A 22,002-nucleotide genomic window follows, 5' to 3' on the forward strand; every position below is an offset into this window, starting at 1 on the left:
GTATTTTAAGATGTCTTTGGGAGGCCATCCAGGCAAGAGAGAACTCTAAATCCCTTCTTGTTCTAGCCCAGGGTTTTGAGGAGATTGGAGGAAATAAGAGAGGAGAGGCCATAGTGACCTAGGATTGGAACCTTTCTGCCCTTCTGGCTTGCAGACTGCCTCCTGTCCCAGAGAAGCTGAGAAATCCATGAAGCTGAGATTCTGAAGGACCCAGCTTAGGTTCTTCCACTTACACCTAAATTCCCTTCCTTTACCAGGGACAGCCTTAGTTCCCGTGGCCCTGAAACACGTACACATTTTCCCCTCCTTTTCCCAGTACCCACTAGCCCCCCAAAGCAGCCAGTGCATCCTTACAAGTGGAAGAACTACGCCGGCTCCCTTAAGTTTCTTAGAAATGAAGCTCTTTCTCTGTGTAGTTTTCCCCATGGAGCAGTAGCAAAGATGCTTCATTGCCTTGGGGCTGGGAAACCATTTCTCCAGGCTTCTTCTCCCACCCCCTGCCCCCCTTAGGAACAGGATTGGCCTTAGCTTCTGGGCCTACCTGCTGCCTTCCTTCTACTTTCTATTAGCTCTTCTGCTTTCCTTTGAGCTCTGTTGGGCTTAGGGAATTTTAGTTTTTATTTCCCAGCTCTTCATTTTTTTCTTCTGATCATTTTTTTTAAGGGGCGGGTATCATTTTTTCTTTTTTGGCTTCTAAGAAAGCATTTGCCTTTTTTCCCCTTTCCTCCTCTCCCAACATAACGATCGTGGTAACAGAATGCAACTGCTGATTTACCGATGTATTTAATGGAAGTAAAAAAGGAGAAAAAAAAAAAAACCTTCAGTGGAAAACTACATTGGGCACAGGGTAAAAATCACAGCAGTGTCTGAAAAGGAATCAAACAGATTATTAGCTTAAAAGCTCGTTTCAGGAAAACAAGCTTTTCAGATAATATTTCTATAATTTGTTACTAAAGAAACAACCGTGCAAGAATCTGATTTTGCAAGGATACATCAAAGTGCTTTATGTCAGTGTATGAGTGGGCACATCATTTTAACTCTATTTGATTCTGTGTCATGTGACTCAAGTGCTTCTACTTCCTAAACGATTTGATATTGTATTTGGTAACAACACATATTTGATTATCAGACACCTGGGCATGTCGCTTCTGTGGTTGTGAATGCATGGCCTATTCATAAGATTCAGATACTTCTTAAGGTGTTGGGGCATTTGATTTTGAACAGTTTCTCTGGCTACTAGCAGATGAAGCACTGCTTCTCAACTTGGATGTAGAGTAAGCGAGAGAAGAGGTGGTGGTTTCAGGAAAACACAGTGACTTGGGGGTGAATTTAGTTTTTGTTTCCTGTATAAACATTCATTAACTGCAAGCCATCTGGTTCTCCTAATTGATTGTGCTCAGTAAATGATTAACGTGTCCTTTTGAAGAGGGAATGCTGTTGTTGTTGTTGCTGTGAGTGTGTATTTTTTCCCATGTCTGGGTCGGAATTTTTGTTAGTAGGTTCACAAACAGCTGCTGACAGGCCTAATTCACTCAGGCTATGATAACCAAATTTTGCTAGACAAATTTCATTACTGTGGTTATAGTCAATTATGTACTGTTCCTATTTCACTTCTTTCTCATGCTCACTTCAGGGAAAATATATTCCTCTCTCATGCTTGCCATGGGTAAGTTTTAGCCATAGGGAGCATGCCAGAAACGTAGGACAGAGTCTTTCAGTTGGTTAATAGCACCAATAATTTACATGATTAAAAAAAAATCATGATTGCTCTGTACTGGTAAAGGATATGGAAATCACCTTTTTATTTCTTTTACATGTGAACCACATAAAATGGAGAAAAAATAACTTGTGAGTGATAGAAATGGGGTGTACAGTGAGTATGTTTTATGCACAAAACAAAGTGAAAGGGACCAATAATCCTGAAACTTGGGAACAAACAATAAGCCCAGTGAATTGAGATGCGCTTACTAACCAAAATACTTGTCTGGAATATCTGTGCGCTACCTGAAACCTCTGCCGAATGAACTCCCCCGATCCCTTATCAGTTGAGATGGTTTTTCTTTGCAGAAACCTTCCCTGAAGTCTAAGACTGGATTTATTGAAACTATCAAGGGGCCCCACTGTATTGTACAGAACACTACCATGGCAATTTCTCACTCAATATTCAGCATACATCTCTCTGGTAGGCAGAAAAATGCTGCCCCACCTAAGATGTTCACACCCTTATGCCCTTAACCTGTGAATATGTTACCTTCCATGACACAAGGACCTGGACATATGTGATTAAGGTTGAGAACCTTGAAATGAGGAGATTATCCCGGATTATCCAGATGGGTCCAATGTAATCATATGAGTCCTTACAGAGGAAGGAGAAGGCAGAAGAGTGGGCCTGAGAGCTGCCATGAGGGCTCAACAAGGCCACAAGCCAAGAAATGCAGTGGCCTCCAGAAGCTGGGAAAAAGCCAGCTTACAGTCATCCAGAAAATGGAATCTCAGTCCTACAACCATAAGAAAATGAATTCTGATAACTCAAATTAGCAGGAAATGGATCATCCTGTAGATCTTCCAGAAAGGAACACAGCCTGCTATTTTTAAGAGCACAAAATTCAGGCAAAACTGACTCACTCACATTTCTATGAATAACAACCTGATGTGTTTTAGAATATATTTTATTGATTATATTCCATGAGCGAGATACTTTCTGGGATAATAATGCACTTTAGATTTATCCTCAATATCTTCATCAACATTAAGATAACCATGGATCTAGCTGTGCCTGACAATCATCCCTTAACCTCACCTTTATCTTGAGCTGCGAACCACAATTGGAGCGGATTAAGTACGGCTCATTTTAACTATAAAGGAATACAAGTTAGACTGTAACTAGGTACATAATGTCAATAAGTCAGATGAAATATTCAGACAAAAAGTTGACTATATTAGTAAACAATATTTAGATGCTTCAACTTATTTCAGAAATTGAGGGATTTAAAAGTATCTTATTCAAAAAAAATCTTAGACTTCTCTATCACCCAATCTAAAGCAAAAATCCCAAAATGATGTGAGAAAAGATAAATGAGTCATTTGCTGTTTGTCTCAACTGAATGAATAATTTATTTTACTTTTACCTTTTAGAAAAGATTGAAATTCCCTGCCTTTATCTTCACTGATTTTCCCTTCCAGTGAGGAGTATGTGTTCTTTATATCACTCACGGCCAAAGAAATATTGTCAATCTTCTTCTGCAGAAGGGTCAGTTTCATTGCCTGGTAGTTCATCTGGTCAGTCATTTTTTGTGTCACTGCTGCATATAGAAGAAGAGAAAATGGGAAACGTTTAAACATACATATTTAAAAACCACTCAAATTTCATGATAGATTGAAAGGTAATTCAAATAAGCCATGTTTGCACTTCATATTTGAAAATACAGATTATATGCACTTAGCAAATGGCATCCTGAATTTTATACTAATATTTAGGGGTAGAAATTTGTAAAAAGCATTCTAATATCTTAGATTTCTAAAATGTTTTAACTTTGTCTAGAATTTTCAGTCTCTCTTTTGCTAACCTGAAAGAGTTGTTGTTAAACTTTCAATAGATGAGGAAATTGAGGGTCAGAAAACTGAAATACCTTGCCTGAGGTTACAGAGCTAATGCTTTATCTTCTGCTTTCAAATCCAATGCTCCAGCATTAAATAGATGTAACCACAGATATACACACACACATATGTATATATACTACATGTATGTATGTAGTTTGTATCTATATTCTCAGAATTTTATTCTTTACTGAGGTATTCTTTAGAGAGATAGAGAGATTCAGAATTTGGTTAGAATCACTTTATAAAGCGACGATACTTTCCATGCCATTACACATGCATTTCAATAATTCAAGGAGGATTTTACGGTATCTTGTGAAAATACTGAATTTCAATCCCTTAAAAAAATTTGAGTACAGATCCTAAGCTATATTCACCTGCATTCTTAAAGAGATCCCCTTAAATCAGATTTCTCAATTTGAGTGCCTTATTTTGTATGAGTAGATATATGCCAAACATAGTGAGATGTTTTTAGCAGTAACCAACTTTATGTTTCTAAGAGATGAGGTTAAGTCTAAAAGGAATGGTAAAATATTTATGATTAGAAAGATGAGACAATATGTAACATGCCAACTTTAGATCAACACGAGGTCCTCGTTGATTCTGAGCCACATTCTTTGCCCTACTCGGTGAGCAATACCCCTCAGTGATCTCTTGTCAACCAAGGGAAGGGAGCCTTCTTAGCTCCCTTAAAATGATCCATGTCAAGGTTCTTCCATGATTGTACTCTTTGCAGGACAAAAGTCTGATTTAATTTTGGAAACCTGTGATTTCCTTACAACCTAGTATGACAGCATTTTTATTCTCCTTCTGTGTCTGCACACAGAGCTCCAGGAATTACACATGTTCCCTTCAGGCTGGGAACGTGCAGCTCACCCATAGTTTCTCCCAACATGCAAATAGAAAAGGATCGAGAGGTACGTTAATGTCACCATCAAACGTTTGACAGCCAAGTGATGTCTTGTTTGGAAGTCATCATAAATAGTGTTGACAGTGATTGGGTTTAGGGATGACAGTAATTACAGTCTGTGACCTGGGTCACCACAGTCTTGCTGCTGCTGCTCGGGCGTCCCTCTGCCACCTGCGGCGTGACTCTCAGCCTGGTTGCTGTGTATCAGCTGCTGTTGTTCCTGGGCTAGAGGGAAGCAAAAAGAGAAGAGAGAGAGTTCAGCACTGGGACCGCCTCATTTTTTTCCAGTCCTGAGCAGCAATATGGCTGCTGTGCATTTTCCCGTGTACTGAAGCTTGACGGTCAGCGATGACTGCAGAATAAGAGGCTGCGCCCCCATCCACAGGGTGGTGTGCTCCCACATTGGTGTTGGAAGTGCAAGACTCTAGTTCTGTTTGGAAAAAATAAAATTATTAAGGTTTCCTTTTAGGTGAAAATGGGTGGTAGTTTGGGGAAGCCATGTAAACCGGGGTACGTAAACTGCCGGCATGATTGAGAGGAACCTTAAAATCAGCTGTGTTAAAAGCTAGAGCAGCTTTCCAAGTGGACTGTCACAAAGATGGCTTGTTTAACAATGCAGTTTCCAACTGGTGGCCACTTGGAAGTAAGGGAGAGCTACAGGTTCTTTACTGAAAGAATACGTGCGTAGTAGTGCCACTTAAATGGGTTGTTCCCAGATTTTTAAGAAATGCATAGGCTCAAAACCTAAGGACTGCATGTAAAAGTAAACCATTATAGGGCATGTCTCGAGGGGTTCTATCTGTAAAATCAGTGAAATTTCAGAAGAATAGAAATTCTTGTAAAGCAAATTTACTCTATTAAAGAATTGCTTCTCATTTCCCATGAATCAAGTAATATTTTAAATGGCAATATAAGTTTTCATTGGGGAAAACAGTTTAGAGGGAAGATTTATTAAACATATTGAACACATCAAGTAATGTATGTCTGTAATTTGCAGACTTCTAATGAACAAATTTATTCATGGAAGTCTGCATATCGGACATGAGAAAACAAGCGTTTGGTGTCTGACTGTGCTTCTTCTCGTGTGAAATTATGTACCAATGAAACTGCACCTCTGGCACATGTTAATTATGCTCCCTAAGGCATATGTGGCTGGGACAATAATACTAAAGCATCGCTACTCCACAGAAAATATATTTGCCCCTAATTTGAGTTAGTCTCTATTGCTAGATTGAATTTTGCATTGCTTTCTTCAGGGCATTGAGCTAAATGAATGAATCTCCATTCATGTCCAAGGTTTTTGCTTTGATTTTGTTTCTTCTTTTTCTCCACTGCATAATAGATGGTCCTGCATAACTGTTGATTTATTTGGTGGAAGAAAACAATCTGTAGCTTGGGGAAAAGTGTATGCATTTGAGGGCTGCAGTAGGTGGTGAAAAGTATTAAACTTCTGCTAGATCCTAGTAATAAAGTTCTTAGAGCCCCAATTCCAATGAATTCATACAAATATATCTGCTAAATAATTGTATGGTTTTTAAAATCAAGGTTCCTTCTTAGATGATGTAATAAAGCATTTTCCTGGCAGCTAAAATCTATCTACCCAGGAGGGTTACCAGAGAGTAAAGCAATGATTCTCAAACCAGGCTCTCTGAATCAGCAGTGTCAGCATCACCCGGGAACTTTAAAAAATACAACTTCTGGGCCCCATCCCAGACCTGCTAATTGAAGAAACTCTGGAGTGAGGCACCAATGTGTGGTTTAAAAAGCTCTCCAGCTGATTCCAGTGCACACTAAAGTTTGAGAACCACTGGAGTAGAGCATCAAGATACATCTTCCTTAGCAACTTCCCACCTCGCTACCTTCCCTGTTTCTCTTAGCAGTGGAAGAGTGTTCAGGATACAGACTTGTCAGTGTTACAGCAAAAGGAACAGGTGGGTTTAACAGAATGAACAAATGGGTCTTTTCATTTTTTTTACTGCTTACCTTTCTGAGCTAGATCATAGGAAAACAAAAAGGGCTGGTGTATTGAAATGCACACCACGACTTGGTAGGCAGAAGACTTTGTTAGGAAGCAATGCGTAATTATGGTAAAACAAAGACCATGTTGTTTTGTGACATACAAACAAGGTTGCTCTTCAAATTTCTTTTTCTATCATTAACTTTTAATGCATATTATGTTTTTGCTTTGTTTTTTTTTTTACGTTTCTTTAGAATAGTGATTTTTCATCATGGGTGGAAATTAGAAGCATCTGTTAACTTTGAAACACTAAGTGTTAATGTTCTCTCCATCCTCCTCCTACCCATCTGAAGATTATGATTCAGTAACTGTTCTGGGGAACTGAGCATGTGTGTACAGAGTTTTTTAAACTCTGCAGGTGATTTCGATGTATGACCCTGGTTAAAAAGCACTAATTTAGAACAAATTTCAAAATTTTCTAATTCTAATAAGTAAATTCAATGGTGTAAGGCAGAAAATACCAGATGTTTAAGTTAAAAATTGCAATCCAGAAATTGATCTTCAGAGATTTTTCAACAGCCGTTAAGTGCTTGTTGATAACAAGAGCATATGTTAAAGACTTGATTTATTAAAACTCTAGTGAATAAAAACCTTCAGTCTCCTACCATTCCATAGAGAAGCAGGCCTTTACAAGGAGTCAGTGAAGCGGGGTGGACGTGCAGGATGACTGTCACTGTTCGTGACTCCCTAGTATAGATGATATTATTCCCTCTGTTGTTAGGACACAGGATCCCTGAAGAGGGACTCCTAAGCATGGATGCATGTGAAGTGTCTGAGCCACCTCCCCAGAGATCAAACCCAGAGTCCACTTACAATTGTAGAATGTCTCAGAAATAAAAGGGCCTTTCCACTCAAAGCCTAGGCTATAGCTCCTGACTCCCACCTGGTAACATTCCACATACCCCAACTCCAAAACTGTATTTAGTCAGTATGCACCGGTGTGACCTAGCAATTATTAAAATACTGAAATACAGCCATACCTATTGGCAAATATATAAAGTGTAATAAGTGATACAATTAATTATAAAAATCAAAATATTAACTTATTCCAAGTTAATTGTGGATGCACGATAAAGAATAAAGATATATCTTGTAGGATACATGATAAATGTATGGAATTCCTATTATAATAACATCCGAGAACCGTTTTTCAGAACTAGCAGTTTGTTGGGCCCGTTTCACGCACTACATAGAGTTTATGAAACATTCTATGTTTTGGCAGAATCATCAGTTTATCATTATGTGTGATTTATGTAGTAGTTAGAATTTCCAAATTGTTTGGTACTTACTTTAGTTTACTTGCTAGCACTAATTGTCCTCAGCACATAATTTTTGCTAAATATTATTAAAGAATTTATAATCAATTATTGAAAACACTGGAAGAGACAAAAGTTTAAATTTTCTAAGTATTTCTTTTAGATATCATGAGTTGGAATTTTTTGAATCTGAGAAAAAAACAAATGTTTTCATAATGAAACTAGTCCTGGATTATCTAATATACAGTGCAGAAATCAGTTAGTCTGGACATCTTTTGATATATAAAATATCAAAGTCAAAAATATCAATATCAAAAATCAATTCAATTTAAAATGTAATTAGTATTTTTGAAATAAAATCAGCTTGATTTTCAATAAAAATTAGTGGGCTATTTTTACTTAATATATAAATGTTGATTTCAAATAATGATATGAATTTGTATCATTTAAAATAAAAATTGGGCTTCCCTGGTGGCGTAGTGGTTAAGAATCCGCCTGCCAATGCAGGGGACACGGGTTCGAGCCCTGGTCCGGGAAGATCCCACATGCCGCAGAGCAACTAAGCCCGTGAACCACAACTACTGAGCCTGAGCTCTAAGGCCCACGAGCCACAACTACTGAAGCCCACATGCCCTAGAGCCCGTGCTCCAAACGAGAGAAGCCAACGCAATGAGAAGCCCGCGCACTGCAACAAAGAGTAGCCCCCACTCGCCACAACTAGAGAAAGCCTGCACGCAGCAACGAAGACCCAACACAGCCAAAAATAAATAAATTAATTGATTAATAAAAAAAGTAAACCCTCAATACTGATCTAAATAAAATTACAATACAAGCCTATATGAAAAAAGTAAAATAAAAATTACTAGACTTATTTGTCCTCATAATGACATTCAATTTCTGTTAAAATTCATTTGTGATCAAGAGAAAAATATTAAAGAACTTTATGAAATTAGTCTCATGAAATAAGCTTTTGTAATAATAAAAATTTTCAAGTTAAGCAAAGCTTTTGAAATAAAAAACTTCAAAAACACTTTATCAAGTATGTTAATAAAAATCAATAAAATAAAAATATTTAGAAAAAATTAGAACTTTTAACATTATCATATAATTGAAATAGTAGATCATTTCAGAAAAGAAAAATATTATGGAAGTTACCTGACAAAATAATTCTGATATAAGAATATCATTTCAAATCAGTTTTACGTTTAGCATTTGGAAAACAAGTTTTTTACAAAAAGAAAAAAGAGAATTGGTTTTCAGAAATGACAGTCTAATAGAAATGTCAATCCTTTTTTAACTTTATAAGGGAAAAAAATATTCCCCTTTTTAAACTGGAGATAACTTGAAAACTGATAAAAGATATTTTACATATGAAAAATGTTTATACATAGTATTTGACACAAAAATTCATAAGGGATAAACTACATGAGAAAACAGATTTTCTAATAAATCATATGAAAATGAAATTTTTATGACAAAACTCAAAAGTATAATAAATGTTTAAGTTCCTTGATTTATGATGCCCTAAATTTGACCAAATGATGTTTGCAAAGCTCTATGAGTTAATTAAATAGGACATTCCTACAAGAATTTTTATGATTTAGTTAATAATAAATATACTGAATATTTAAAAATGCACACACTCTTTAAGGACTGAAAAAAAAGGAATGCAATCACTGTTAACTCAGTAGTGGCCAGTAGATAATTCAGCAGGATGGCAATATCATTGATGTTAAAAGAAATTATAAACATACTGAGATTTCCTGTCACCTAATGGCTCTAAATCTGATGGAGAAATCTCTAAAGGAGATGGACCTGTATTAAATCATCTCTCTGACATCATTTAGCTGGTGTCATCCATGTCAAAAGAAAGAGCACACCAATAATTTGTAGAAATTAATAAGCTGTTTAGAAATTATTTGAATGAAACACGAGTGATTTGTGTTATGGCTTATATTACTTGGTATATAGTTTATAATATAGAAAACATATGCATTAACTTAAGAAAATAAAAAGTAATGCATTCTTAATTTTTGATTTTTATATTAATGTATATATTAATTGATACTGAGTCGGTTGTCAAATGTTTGAATATGACCCCTGCCCCTTCTTACCCCATCCTCATAATCAAGAGGCAGATTGGTTGAGGCAGTCACGATCCTGACTAAGGTGGAACCACCGCAATAAAAATCACGACAGCATTTTACACAGGGTTTATTTCCAGGGGCTCAAAAATCCTACGCTAAAGCTTTATTATAAATCATAAGGCATTATTTTATATTGCATTATCATATTCTAATGAAATTGGGTCTCTTCATCTCTTTACAAAGTATTACATCTTGCATAGTTAATGTAGAGATTATTACATTGCATCTCATTGAATATTCTCCATTTGAAAAGTACTGGCAAAGCAGGGAATCACGCGCACACACACACATACACTCACACAAGAGGAAGTAGGGGGTATTTTACGTGTGCTCCATTCCTATTTGAGGGGGGGTAATTCATCAAGTCGTAGTTCTCGCTTTGCCACTCAGCCCAGGCAAGATCCTGAATGTGCAAGAAGTGAAAACAAACCTAGGTTAGAGGGAAAGGGTCAAGAACAGAAAAGAGGCAAACAAAAAGAATTCAAGAGTAATTTTCTATTGACCTTAGGGTCAAAAGAATTTCAAATAAGTCTTATTCATGCAATCTGGAAAAATTCTATTGCACGGCAAATGAGAGGATAGAAAGTGACATACCAGAGAAAATCAGCAAATTAGAAATAAAAACTAAAAAGAGAAGAAAAAAATTTTAAACCAGTGACAAGTAGGAGAAGAGAAATTAAATAAAGCTTTCAGGAAGAAAAAAAAGAAATAAACTGAAAGGGATAAAGATTAACACATAGAAGTATTGAGTGGAAGTCTTCAGTTTTCTTGCACACTCGTTTTTGGTGATTCACTCCTCAGTATGTGGAAACAGAATATCTATGAAATAAAAATGAAAATTTCTCCATATTTTTGTAAAGTTTTAAAGAGACTGATTTGAAAGAAAATGTAATTGGAAAAATCCTTTCAATATTGAATTACAAAAACTAATGTGATTATGTGTGTGTGTGCATAAAACTTTCCATTTGCTCTTAGCTATAGTTATTTTTAAATTAATTGTTTTAGGAGGAAATAGGTGAGGAAATTATACTCCTAATTGTAAAAGAAACAACTATTAAGCATCACACAAAGATCTTTGAGATCCAATTGTCGTATGAACCTCTTTTCTCTGGAATTCATTGGATGGGGTCTGTGAAAACCTGAAATACCTGTTTAGCAAATTCAATAGTTTGTTATCTTTTCTTAGCTCTGTTTGTTGACTGGAGTTCAATACTTGCATTCATCCCAATTTATTTCTCAGTATTTAGCTGGTGGAGAAGCACTGATAGGATCTCTGACAGCGGAGTCAGTTACTCTCCTGTGATAAAATTCCTGGTTGATCGATGCTCTTTTATTTTTTCATTTAGCAATCTTTCTGTCTTCCCCACGTATTCTCTACCACAGGACTGCCACGATTCTAGGTTTTCCAGGCAATGTATCTTATCTTGCACTTAAGCACAGACCTTTACTTTGTTCCACAGGGCCCAAATTTCTGTCTCTTCTTTTTTGATCCTTTCTAAGATATTGGAGCTGAGACAGAAGGGCATTTATTTAAGTCAAATAATTTCCAGAGATCTTTATGTACTTCTCATTTTAAAAAAAAAATCAATATATTTTAAACATTGGATTTCTTTTTTCTCTTCTCCCAATACAATTACTCTTTTTCCCTTGCACTAGAAACTCTGATCTTGGTGGATCAAGGACTTAGAGAAGCAAGGTCAGCAAGTGTCAAGAGCAACCGTTTTCTTGTTAGGTGCTTTTTCTTTCTTTCTTTCTTTTTAATTAGACAGGTATTATTTGTGAGGTGTTTTTTTGTTTCCTTCCAGGCCTTTGAGGCATATCGTGGAAGTCATTAATGGCAACTCAGTAATGAGGAAGCTTGCTCTCTCTGCCTTAGAAACAAACTTTCCTGTGTGGCTTGACAAGACGGGTTTCCAGCTGATTCTTTGATATCAACTGAATGCTTGCATGACGATGTTCAGTACATATGTAAAGATTTACTGAGATTTAGTAGTTAAACAGTAGAATGCAGTTTTATGCAACAAAGGTCCCTGGTGTTTTTTGACTAAATGTATCATAATTTTATTGAGCAAAGATGCTTACAGGAGGTAATGTTCTTTTTCAAAGAGGAAAGCATTAATCACCACCGAGGAGAACCAGATATACAAAAATATAAGAAATACAGGGTTTTTTCGGTTTTAAATATTATAACTTTTATGGCATAGTAATTGGAGTAATATTTAAAATAATCTTACTAGAGAAGCCCCATATTTATATTGTTAGTTACAATAGCTCTTACATAATTTATTGAATTAGTGCACACTTGTGAAATGAAATATTTTTATATATTCATAACATATGGCAGGGTTAGTTTATTCCAATTACTGCATAATTGCATTTTTTAACATTCATAATAACTGTGATAGATTTTATAAAGCACAATTTTATGAAATATCTTTTCCCTACATAGAGGATCTGATTAAAGCTGACTGGACTTTGTTTTTTTATTTTTTAACATCTTTATTGGAGTATAATCGCTTTACAATGTTGTGTTAGTTTCTGCTGTATAACAAAGTGAATCAGCTATACATAGACATATATCCCCATATCTCCTCCCTCTTGCATCTCCCTCCCACCCTCCCTATCCCACCCCTCTAGGTGGTCACAGAGCACTGAGCTGATCCCCCTGTGCTATGCGGATGCTTCCCATGTGGCACATATATACAATGGAATATTACTCCGCCATAAAAAGAAACGAAACTGAGTTATTTGTAGTGAGGTGGATGGACCGAGAGTCTGTCATACAGTGTGAAGTAAGTCAGAAAGAGAAAAACAAATACCATATGCTGAGTAGATTTTTAAAAAACAGATTTGCAAAGAAGTTTTTTTTTTCCTCCTCTCTGATCTAACATTTTTTGAACTTAAATTCCTGTACTTTGTGTCATTAGAGCAATGACTACTTGAGAACATTTTAGAGACATCTACTGGAAAAGCAAATTATTGCAATTTTTATAAAATTGGCTTAAAAAGTATGTTGTTACTGACATTTCAAAAAACTTTCTCGCATATCATATCACAAATCTAGCTCCCTTTCTGAGACAAACTCGTTGACCCTCAAAAAGATATAACAAATGTAAAATATATAAAAAGTGTTACTTTGCCATTGGACTTAATGCTCCTTTTTCTCCCAGCAAAACTCTATTCACTTAGACTTCTTAAAACTTAGTTTCTTCTTGACAGTATGACTAATATTTTTAATAAACTGATCTAGAACTTATTACCAGAATTTTGATTATCTGAGTTGCAGCAAAAAGAGCATCTGTGGAGGGTTAGTAATATTATAAACAGCATATTGGAGAATAAGACAACGGAATAATTGCCCCACGGATTCTTTTTTAACTCTTTATTTTATATTGGAGTATAGGTGATTAACAATGTTGTGTAGTGTCAGGTGTACAGCAAAGTGATTCATTTATACATGTACATGGATCTGTTCTTTTTCAAATTCTTTGGACCCGAATTTTGAATCACAACATCCTTTCCGAACAGGTCGGGGATGGGTCTATGGAGAGAGAGAGAGAGACAGAAAAAGAAAAAGAGAGGGTAGAAAGTGAAGGAGGAGAAATAAACAAAAGCACAGTTGCCAGCAATTCCATTTTATTCCTCATCTACCGATTTTTTTGTATATTTAAAAAGACCTCCCTACTGCAATTGAAATTAAAATGGTTACTTTTTCTATTATGAAATGAATTTTGTTGTGGGGAGGAAACTTGTTGGGGAAACAGGGAGTTGTGAAATTCATGTAATAGTTTACAGATTTTCTGTGAATAAAATAATTTCCTCTTGTTGTAAAGGACTAGCACTGAAGTAATTATCACGGTAGCTACATAACCAGGTTTTCCAAACCCTTGAGGGCTCTGAAGAGCTTTAAAGAATGGATCAGTCACACTGATTATTCTTGCCATATTTGGAGCTGCTTGTCATATGAGACAGTGTGGAGAGTGCTGTCAAAGGAAACCTGACAATTTTCTCTGCCACATAAGAATAAAAGACTGTTGGCACATATATAAAGTGTGATGAAAAGGGGAGGGGGACCTTGGCACATAATTGGGTAGGAATCAGAAGGAAAATATGTGCACCTCCCCACCCCCTGCTCCAAGGATAGATGAGATAATGAAGAATGGCTCAAGGGACAAAGGGACTCAGTAGTGCTTGATACTACCAGTGCATCAACTGCAGTAATAAAGAATTCAACAGCTTTTATGTACTTCAATAAAAGGGAAGATGAGGATGGTCAGGATGCCGTAGGGAGCAACAGTCGGTTCTTTTGGAATCACAGTTGCATTAGAGTTGATTGTGTGACAAAATGACACAATGGGCATATCTGCCATCAGAAAATTATTCCTACCATAGATTTCAATAGAAAGAAGTCCTTCCCACGGCAGCTTATCAGCACATACCTGAATTATGAGTAATTCTAGTTACAGTATTGTGACAGAGAGTCATAGAACTGTTCTGGGACATTTTTGTTAATGGGGATTCAAGATAACGATTTGTGAATCCATTATTAAAGATATCCACAGGTTGCATCCATTAGAACATGAGGTGTTAGTAAGCAATCAAAGCTAAACTGTTTGAATTCCATTTAAATATTTCATATAATACTTCTCTAAAAAAGGGAAAAATAGTACGTAGCAGGTATTCAAAACTGTCAACTCGTCTCGTCTCTTGTGTGTATATTTATAATGATGGAATTCTATGTTTTTCCCTCCTAGGCATATACAGTCCATCATAGTGATTAATAATCGATTAGCAGGTATAAAAGGAAGAAGCATGAAACAACACAGTCCTCATCAGCTGGACACCATGACATTCTTTGACATACAGACTTTGCTTCCTATCTCTTATGTACGATAGGGTGTGGAACGACATTCGAAATTTCTAGAAGGGTATATTGTGAACAAACACTGAATATTTAAGAAATGATCATGGAATTAAAATCCTTTTTCATAAGGAGAGAAATATAAAAATTAATCTTAGACTTTAGAAATATAATTCTAAATACTCTTAACCGTCTGACATACACAGACTATAAACAAATAGGTTTTACCGCTGTGAGTATATCTGTGCACCTCATGGAAATTAGAAATCCTTTGAAAGCAGGATCATATTTGGAGTTTTTCTTTTTTACAATATGGTAAAGTATCTTGTTCGCAAATATTTTCGGTATAGATGATATTTTGTTTAAAACTTTATTTTACCTGGTTATAAATGAAGTACATATTCATGCTGTACTCTGGAAATGTATTAAATTTTTATAACATCTTTGAAATTAAGGCCGTATCCAGAATAAATAGCGTTACAGTGAAATTTGCCTATAGATTCTCAACGAATGGGCTAGAAGAACCATATATAATATCCTTAACTAAACTGCAGGTTTTCTAGAGCTTTTATATTACAACTTTCTTTTTGTAAAATGTGAATCATAATGGTTTCTCCACACTTACATTAATTTTTAATCACAGTCTCTTACACTGCTGATTGAATTCCCCACTACCGCTAATAGCCTTCCTTGTAATATTCATTCATTTAAAATATGTATGCGGAGGCCCTATCTTATGTTTCACAGGGAACCTGTTTAAAGCCCAAAGCAAAATAACAGCCACATGGATGCTACACCACAGCAGGTTACCATGTACTTGATCAGCCTTTTGCCACCAGAAAATCCTTAAAATCTGTTGAAAAAATGGCTCCATTAGGAGATTTTTTAAAAAGCAGGATTATTCATGTCATATCGGTATATTCTTTACAACTGAATTTCATTTATAGACGATATTATTTCCAATAACTGAACTGGAACAAAACTAGAGGGTAATCTTATTTTTACATAAGGTCACTTCTAACGACAGTTTACTTAAACATATACAATTAGGATTTCTGATATTTTAACAAGGCATGTGTCTATGCCATATAGCTAAGAAACAGTAAGGTATGTAGTCAGGTCTCCAATTATTCATCCTGTGAAACCAACATAAAAATGATGAGAGAAGTTAAAGGACAGCTTATGAGATATCACAGCTACTAAATTAGGAAGCTCGAAGAAAGTAACAGTCTTGATAGTTTGGCTACATGTTAATTAACTTCGTTCAAAAGATAAATTGCAACTCTTTTCTTCACTGGAATCAGTTGCTTATTCTTTAGAAGTTTTATGCTTCTCATTGTTATTAAGAAATTAAGATTAGAATATACCTTCTAACTGACATTTTGGTCCACTGAATCCAGGACAGCACTTCCATTCTAATGAGGTAACAATTTTATGTTGCATCCTGTACACAGGATTTGATATCTTCTGAGATCTAGAGAGGAGAGCAGTTGGGAGAAAACAGATTATTTGTCTCACATTAAATTGTCAATTGGAATAAAAGTGTTTGGGATGATACCTGGAATATAATAAACATTCAGGGACTTCCCTGGTGGTGCAGTGGATAAGACTCTACATTCCCAATGCAGGGGGCACAGTTTCGATCCCTGGTCAGCAGATCCCACATGCATGCTGCAGTTAAGAGTTTGCATGCCACAACTAAGGAGCCCACATGCCACAACTAAGGAGCCCACCTGCCGCAGCTAAGACCCCATGCAACCAAATAAATAAGTAAATATTTTTAAAAAATAAGCATTCAGTAAGTGTTATCTGTTCTTATTATAATAATCTTCATCATCAATATTATTGTCAAACTTAGATTTCCTTAAGTACATTACAAAAAGCATTAAGGTTTATACTTTTTGGTATTTTAAATTTATACCTATCATTATGTTTTCTAAAGACTATAACTTTTCCCTTGGTAATGCTTTTCACTAAACCAATGTTAAAACTTATTGTAATTCTAATTTTTAAAAAGTTTATGGGAATAATTTTTTTAGTTCTTATTTCTTAAATCATTATAGTTAAAAGGATGTGTTTTCCTCCAGATCAATATCAAATAACTCAAAACAAATTAGATATTCCACTGTGACTTCAACCTCTACTCTCTCATATCTCAAGTTTTTAAATTGTACCATCTATTATTTCTCTCATCTAGTATTTCTCTGCAAGGGAGGTGAGGAAGGGAAGAGGATCTAACAGGAGAAAATGTTGTTTTTGAGAAGAAACCATGAAAGGGAAATAAAGAAACTATAACATTTCAAATTAACAATCAATATAAGTAGTGAATGGCCCTAAACTGCAGGCGTTATGTATGTAAATGTAAATCATAAATCCAATTTGGCCATATTAGCCTTATCCCCATGACTTCAACATTTAGCTAATATCTATCAAATGATTCTGTGAAATGGGTATGTATTATCTTGGTTAGTCCTCATATTAGTTCTATGAGGAAAGTAGTAGTATTATCTTGACGTGCTGATGAGGAACCTGAGGAACAGAGAGATGGAGTACTTGCTGCAAGTCCCACCTCTAAAAGTTATCGAGCTAGGATTTTAATCCACTCTGCATGGGTTAGCCTCTCCTGTTATTATCTAGAGTTTGTTATGTATGACTATGGGGCGACCACAGTAGTCACTCTCATGGATTATGTATTATAACAGACTGGGTTTTAGTTTCTGCTATAACCTGATGGGCAATTAATTATGTGTGAAATTATTCCTCAATTTTAAAATGAGCTGTAAGACTCCTTCCATCTCTGAAAGTAGGCTAATCATTCATCTGTGTTTATTTCTGTAAATTATACTCAGCCAATAACTCTGTTCAGTGAAATATCATATCTAGTCCAACAGCTAGTGCTAAACAGGAAGTAAGGTAGCTTGGAAAGGATTCTTTAGAGTTTATTAGGGTGAACTCAAGCAGTTAGTTGCATTATTATTGGACTCAATGTTCCTGCTTTGGCAAACCGGATTGCTGGTGTATGTGGCTCAGACAGAAAGAAAAAGTGACAAACAGTGCATATGCACTGAAATAGTGAGTGAATGGAGAGAACCATTCAAATGCAGAGAAAGATAAGAAATGAGAATAAAGATACCTATTCCTAGTTTGTTTAAAGAGAGAAAAAAGCTCACCTTGAACTCAGAAGGGCAGTATGATGGGGGTTACTGTGGTAATAGTTTCATTACTAAAGAATTAACAGTGCATTCTTTGTATCTCAGGTTGACTAGGAAATTGTCACAAAGGGAGTAAATGCCAGAAACAGAACTGGAGCTCAGCTCTCCCAAATCCCTAAGATATGCTTAGTTCTCTGGACCATGAGCCCTAGCTATTTCTTTAGGGACTACGAAACACCTTGATTTTATGTATCCTTATTGCACACTGTTCCAGATTGCCAATGTGTCAGATTCACTGCCTGAGTTACTTGTATGACTATTTGTATAACATTAGCCATCATGGCCTGAATGACAATTTTAGTTTTTATTTCAGGCATTCCTGAAACACCCCCAGCTGAGCTACTGTGACTGTATGAATTCAGAGAATTTATCAATTACTCAGCCCCACATTTTAGGACAATTACATAATTAAAACAAAAACCCCTAAATAAGTTGTTACAATAGACACAAGAAGAAAGGCCCTACTTAGCTGCTTTACCATGCATAATAGCAATTAGTGGCTTGCAAAGTTATGGACTTCTCTTTGGCCTAGTATGAAAGGGAAATGATCAATAGCCCTTTAAAACTGTGTATGAATTTAATGGAATTAAAGGACAGGATTGTTGGTCAGGTCATAGAATAAAAGTAATAGTAAAAATAGAAAGACACATGAGTTAACATTCACTGAAGACTCACAGAGTACCAGGTACTAGGCTAAACATATTACTCCATTTATCTCACATATTCTAAAAACACCCACATGAGGCAAGTATAATTAGTTTCTGCATTTTAACTTATTTAAAATCATACTTCCAGTTTAATGTGATGACCCTACCCTGACCCTCCTATACTTACATGTACCTGGGATGATTAACTTTCTCTATATATTCCAGGCCACACATGATTATGGTACAAGAAGTAGGTATTTTCAAAAAATATTACATACCTCTGAGGACAGGATCCACTGGTCCAGCCACAGGGCCCTCTACCAGCTGGAACATAAGTGACTTGGTTGTCCAGTATCACTGTTGGAGATAATCTGGTATGTACATAAGCACACCAGTTCCTAAGGAAGAGATCATTTTTGTTAGAAAAAAATTGTCAGAAAGAATTCTTTTCATCAAAGTTATTTGCATAGACCTATACTGTCAGCACTGTGTATCAGATACATTGAAAACTTGATATCTGGCTTTAAAATATCTAGAAATGACAGAAAACATATGTTACTTCATTACTGTACTGATGGACAGTAAAGAAGCACTGTAAGGGGAGATTTGAGAAGATGGCGGAAGAGTAAGACGCGGATATCACCTTCCTCCCCACAGATACATCAGAAATACATCTACACGCGGAACAACTCCTACAGAACACCTACTGAACGCTGGCAGAAGACCTCAGACCTCCCAAAAGGCAAGAAACCCCCCACGTACCTGGGTAGGGCAAAAGAAAAAAGAATAAACAGAGACAAAAGGATAGGGACAGGACCTGCACCAGTGGGAGGGAGCTGTGAAGGAGGAAAGGTTTCCACACACTAGGAGCCCCTTCGCAGGCAGAGACTGTGGGTGGAGGAGGGGGGAAGCTTCGGAGCCGCGGAGGAGAGCGCAGCTACAGGGGTGCGGAGGGCAAAGCGGAGAGATTCCCGCACAGAGGATCGGGGCCGACCGGCACTCACGAGCCCGAGAGGCTTGTCTGCTCCCCCGCCGGGGCGGGCGGGGTTGGGAGCTGAGGCTCGGGCTTCGGTCGGAGCGCAGGGAGAGGACTGGGGTTGGCGGCGTGAACACAGCCTGAGGGGTGCTACTGCGCCACGGCTAGCTGGAAGGGAGTCCGGGGAAATGTCTGGACCTGCTGAAGAGGCGAGAGACTATTTCCTGCCTCTTTGTTTCCTGGTGCGCGAGGAGAGGGGATTAACAGCGCTGCTTAAAGGAGCTCCAGAGACTGGCGCGAGCTGCGGCTATCAGCGCAGACCCCAAAGATGGGCATGAGACGCTAAGGCTGCTGCTGCCGCCACCAAGAAGCCTGTGTGCAAGCACAAGTCACTATCCACACCCCCCTTCCGGGGAGCCTGTGCAGCCCGCCACTGCCAGGGTCCCGGGATCCAGGGACAACTTCCCCGGGAGAACGCACGGCGCGCCTCAGGCTGGTGCAACGTCATGCTGGCCTCTGCCACCGCAGGCTCGCCCCGCATCAGTACCTCTCCCTCCCCCCGGCCTGAGTGAGCCAGAGCCCCCGAATCAGCTGTTCCTTTAATGCCGTCCTGTCTGAGCGAAGAACAGACGCCCTCAGGCGGCCTACACGCAGAGGCGGGGCCAAATCCAAAGCTGAACCCCGGGAGCTGTGCGAACAAGGAAGAGAAAGGGAAATCTCTCCCAGCAGCCTCAGAAGCAGCGGATTAAATCTCCACATTCAACGTGATGTACCCTGCATCTGTGGAATACCTGAATAGACAATGAATCATCCCAAATTGAGGACGTGGACTTTGGGAGCAAGATATATTATTTTTTCCCCTTTTCCTCTTTTTGTGAGTGTGTATGCTTCTGTGTGAGATATTGTCTGTATAGCTTTGCTTTTGCCATTTGTCCTAGGGTTCTGTCCATCCGTTTTCTTTTTTCTTTTTTTTTACTTAAAAATTATTTTTCTTAATAATTTTTTACTTTAATAATTTTATTTTATCTTATCTTACTTTATTTTATCCTCTTTCTTTCTTTCTATTTTTTCTCCCTTTTATTCTGAGCCGTGTGGATGAAAGGCTCTTGGTGCAGCAGCCAGGAGTCAGTGCTGTGCCTCTGAAGAGGGAGATCCAACTTCAGGACACTGGTTCACAAGAGACCTCCCAGCTCCATGTAATATCAAATGGCGAAAATCTCCCAGAGATCTCCATCTCAACACCAGGACCCAGCTTCACTCAACGACCAGCAAGCTACAGTGCTGGACACCCTATGCCAAACAACAAGCAAGACAGGAACACAGCCCCATCCATTAGCAGAGAGGCTGCCTAAAATCATAATAAGCCCACAGACACCCCCAAACACACCGCCAGACGTGGACCTGCCCACCAGAAAGACAGGATCCAGCCCCATCCACCAGAACACAGGCACTAGTCCCCTCCACCAGGAAGCCTACACAACCCACTGAACCAACCTTAGCCACTGAGGGCAGACAACAAAAACAACGGGAATTACGCGGCTGTAGCCTGTGAAAAGGAGACCCCAAACACAGTTAGATAAGCAAAATGAGAAGACAGAAAAACACACAGCAGATGAAGGAGCAAGGTAAAAACCCACCAGACCTAACAAATGAAGAGGAAATAGGCAGTCTACCTGAAAAAGAATTCAGAATACTGATAGTAAAGATGATCCAAAATCTTGGAAATAGAATAGAGAAAATGCAAGAAACATTTAACAAGGACCTAGAAGAACTAAAGAGGAAACAAGCAATGATGAACAACACAATAAATGAAATTAAAAGTACTCTAGAAGGGATCAATAGCAGAATAACTGAGGCAGAAGAACGGATAAGTGACCTGGAGAATAAAATAGTAGAAATAACTACTGCAGAACAGAATAAAAAAAAAAAGGATGAAAAGAACTGAGGACAGTCTCAGAGACCTCTGGGACAACATTAAATGCACCAACATTCGAATTATAGGGTTCCCAGAAGACGAAAAGTAAAAGAAAGGGACTGAAAAAATATTTGAAGAGATTATAGTTGAAAACTTCCCTAATATGGGAAAGGAAATAGTTAATCAAGTCTAGGAAGCACAGAGAGTCCCATACAAGATAAATCCAAGGAGAAACATGCCAAGACACATATTAATCAAACTATCAAAAATTAAATACAAAGAAAACATATTAAAAGCAGCAAGGGAAAAACAACAAATAACACACAAGGGACATAAGGCTAACAGCTGATCTTTCAGCAGAAACTCTGCAAGCCAGAAGGGACTGGCAGGACATATTTAAAGTGATGAAGGAGAAAAACCTACAACCAAGATTACTCAGCAAGGATCTCATTCAGATTTGATGG

The 22,002-nt window shown here is 37.4% G+C and overlaps 1 protein-coding gene across 1 annotated transcript in view; it reads right to left on the bottom strand.

Moving 5' to 3' along the window:
- Positions 1-22,002, bottom strand: part of MMRN1 (multimerin 1) — a 65,871-nt gene that overhangs the window by 23,321 nt on the left and 20,548 nt on the right. The window contains exons 2-5 of the mRNA XM_070045537.1: positions 18,926-19,045; positions 16,156-16,262; positions 4,631-4,732; positions 3,129-3,302 (exon numbers count right to left, since the gene is read on the bottom strand). Coding sequence (XP_069901638.1) covers positions 3,129-3,302; positions 4,631-4,732; positions 16,156-16,262; positions 18,926-19,045 — 503 coding nt within the window. The remainder of the gene's footprint in view (positions 1-3,128; positions 3,303-4,630; positions 4,733-16,155; positions 16,263-18,925; positions 19,046-22,002) is intronic.

This window comes from Globicephala melas, chromosome 5 (genome assembly GCF_963455315.2).
Source record: "Globicephala melas chromosome 5, mGloMel1.2, whole genome shotgun sequence".
Lineage (NCBI taxonomy): Eukaryota > Metazoa > Chordata > Mammalia > Artiodactyla > Delphinidae > Globicephala > Globicephala melas.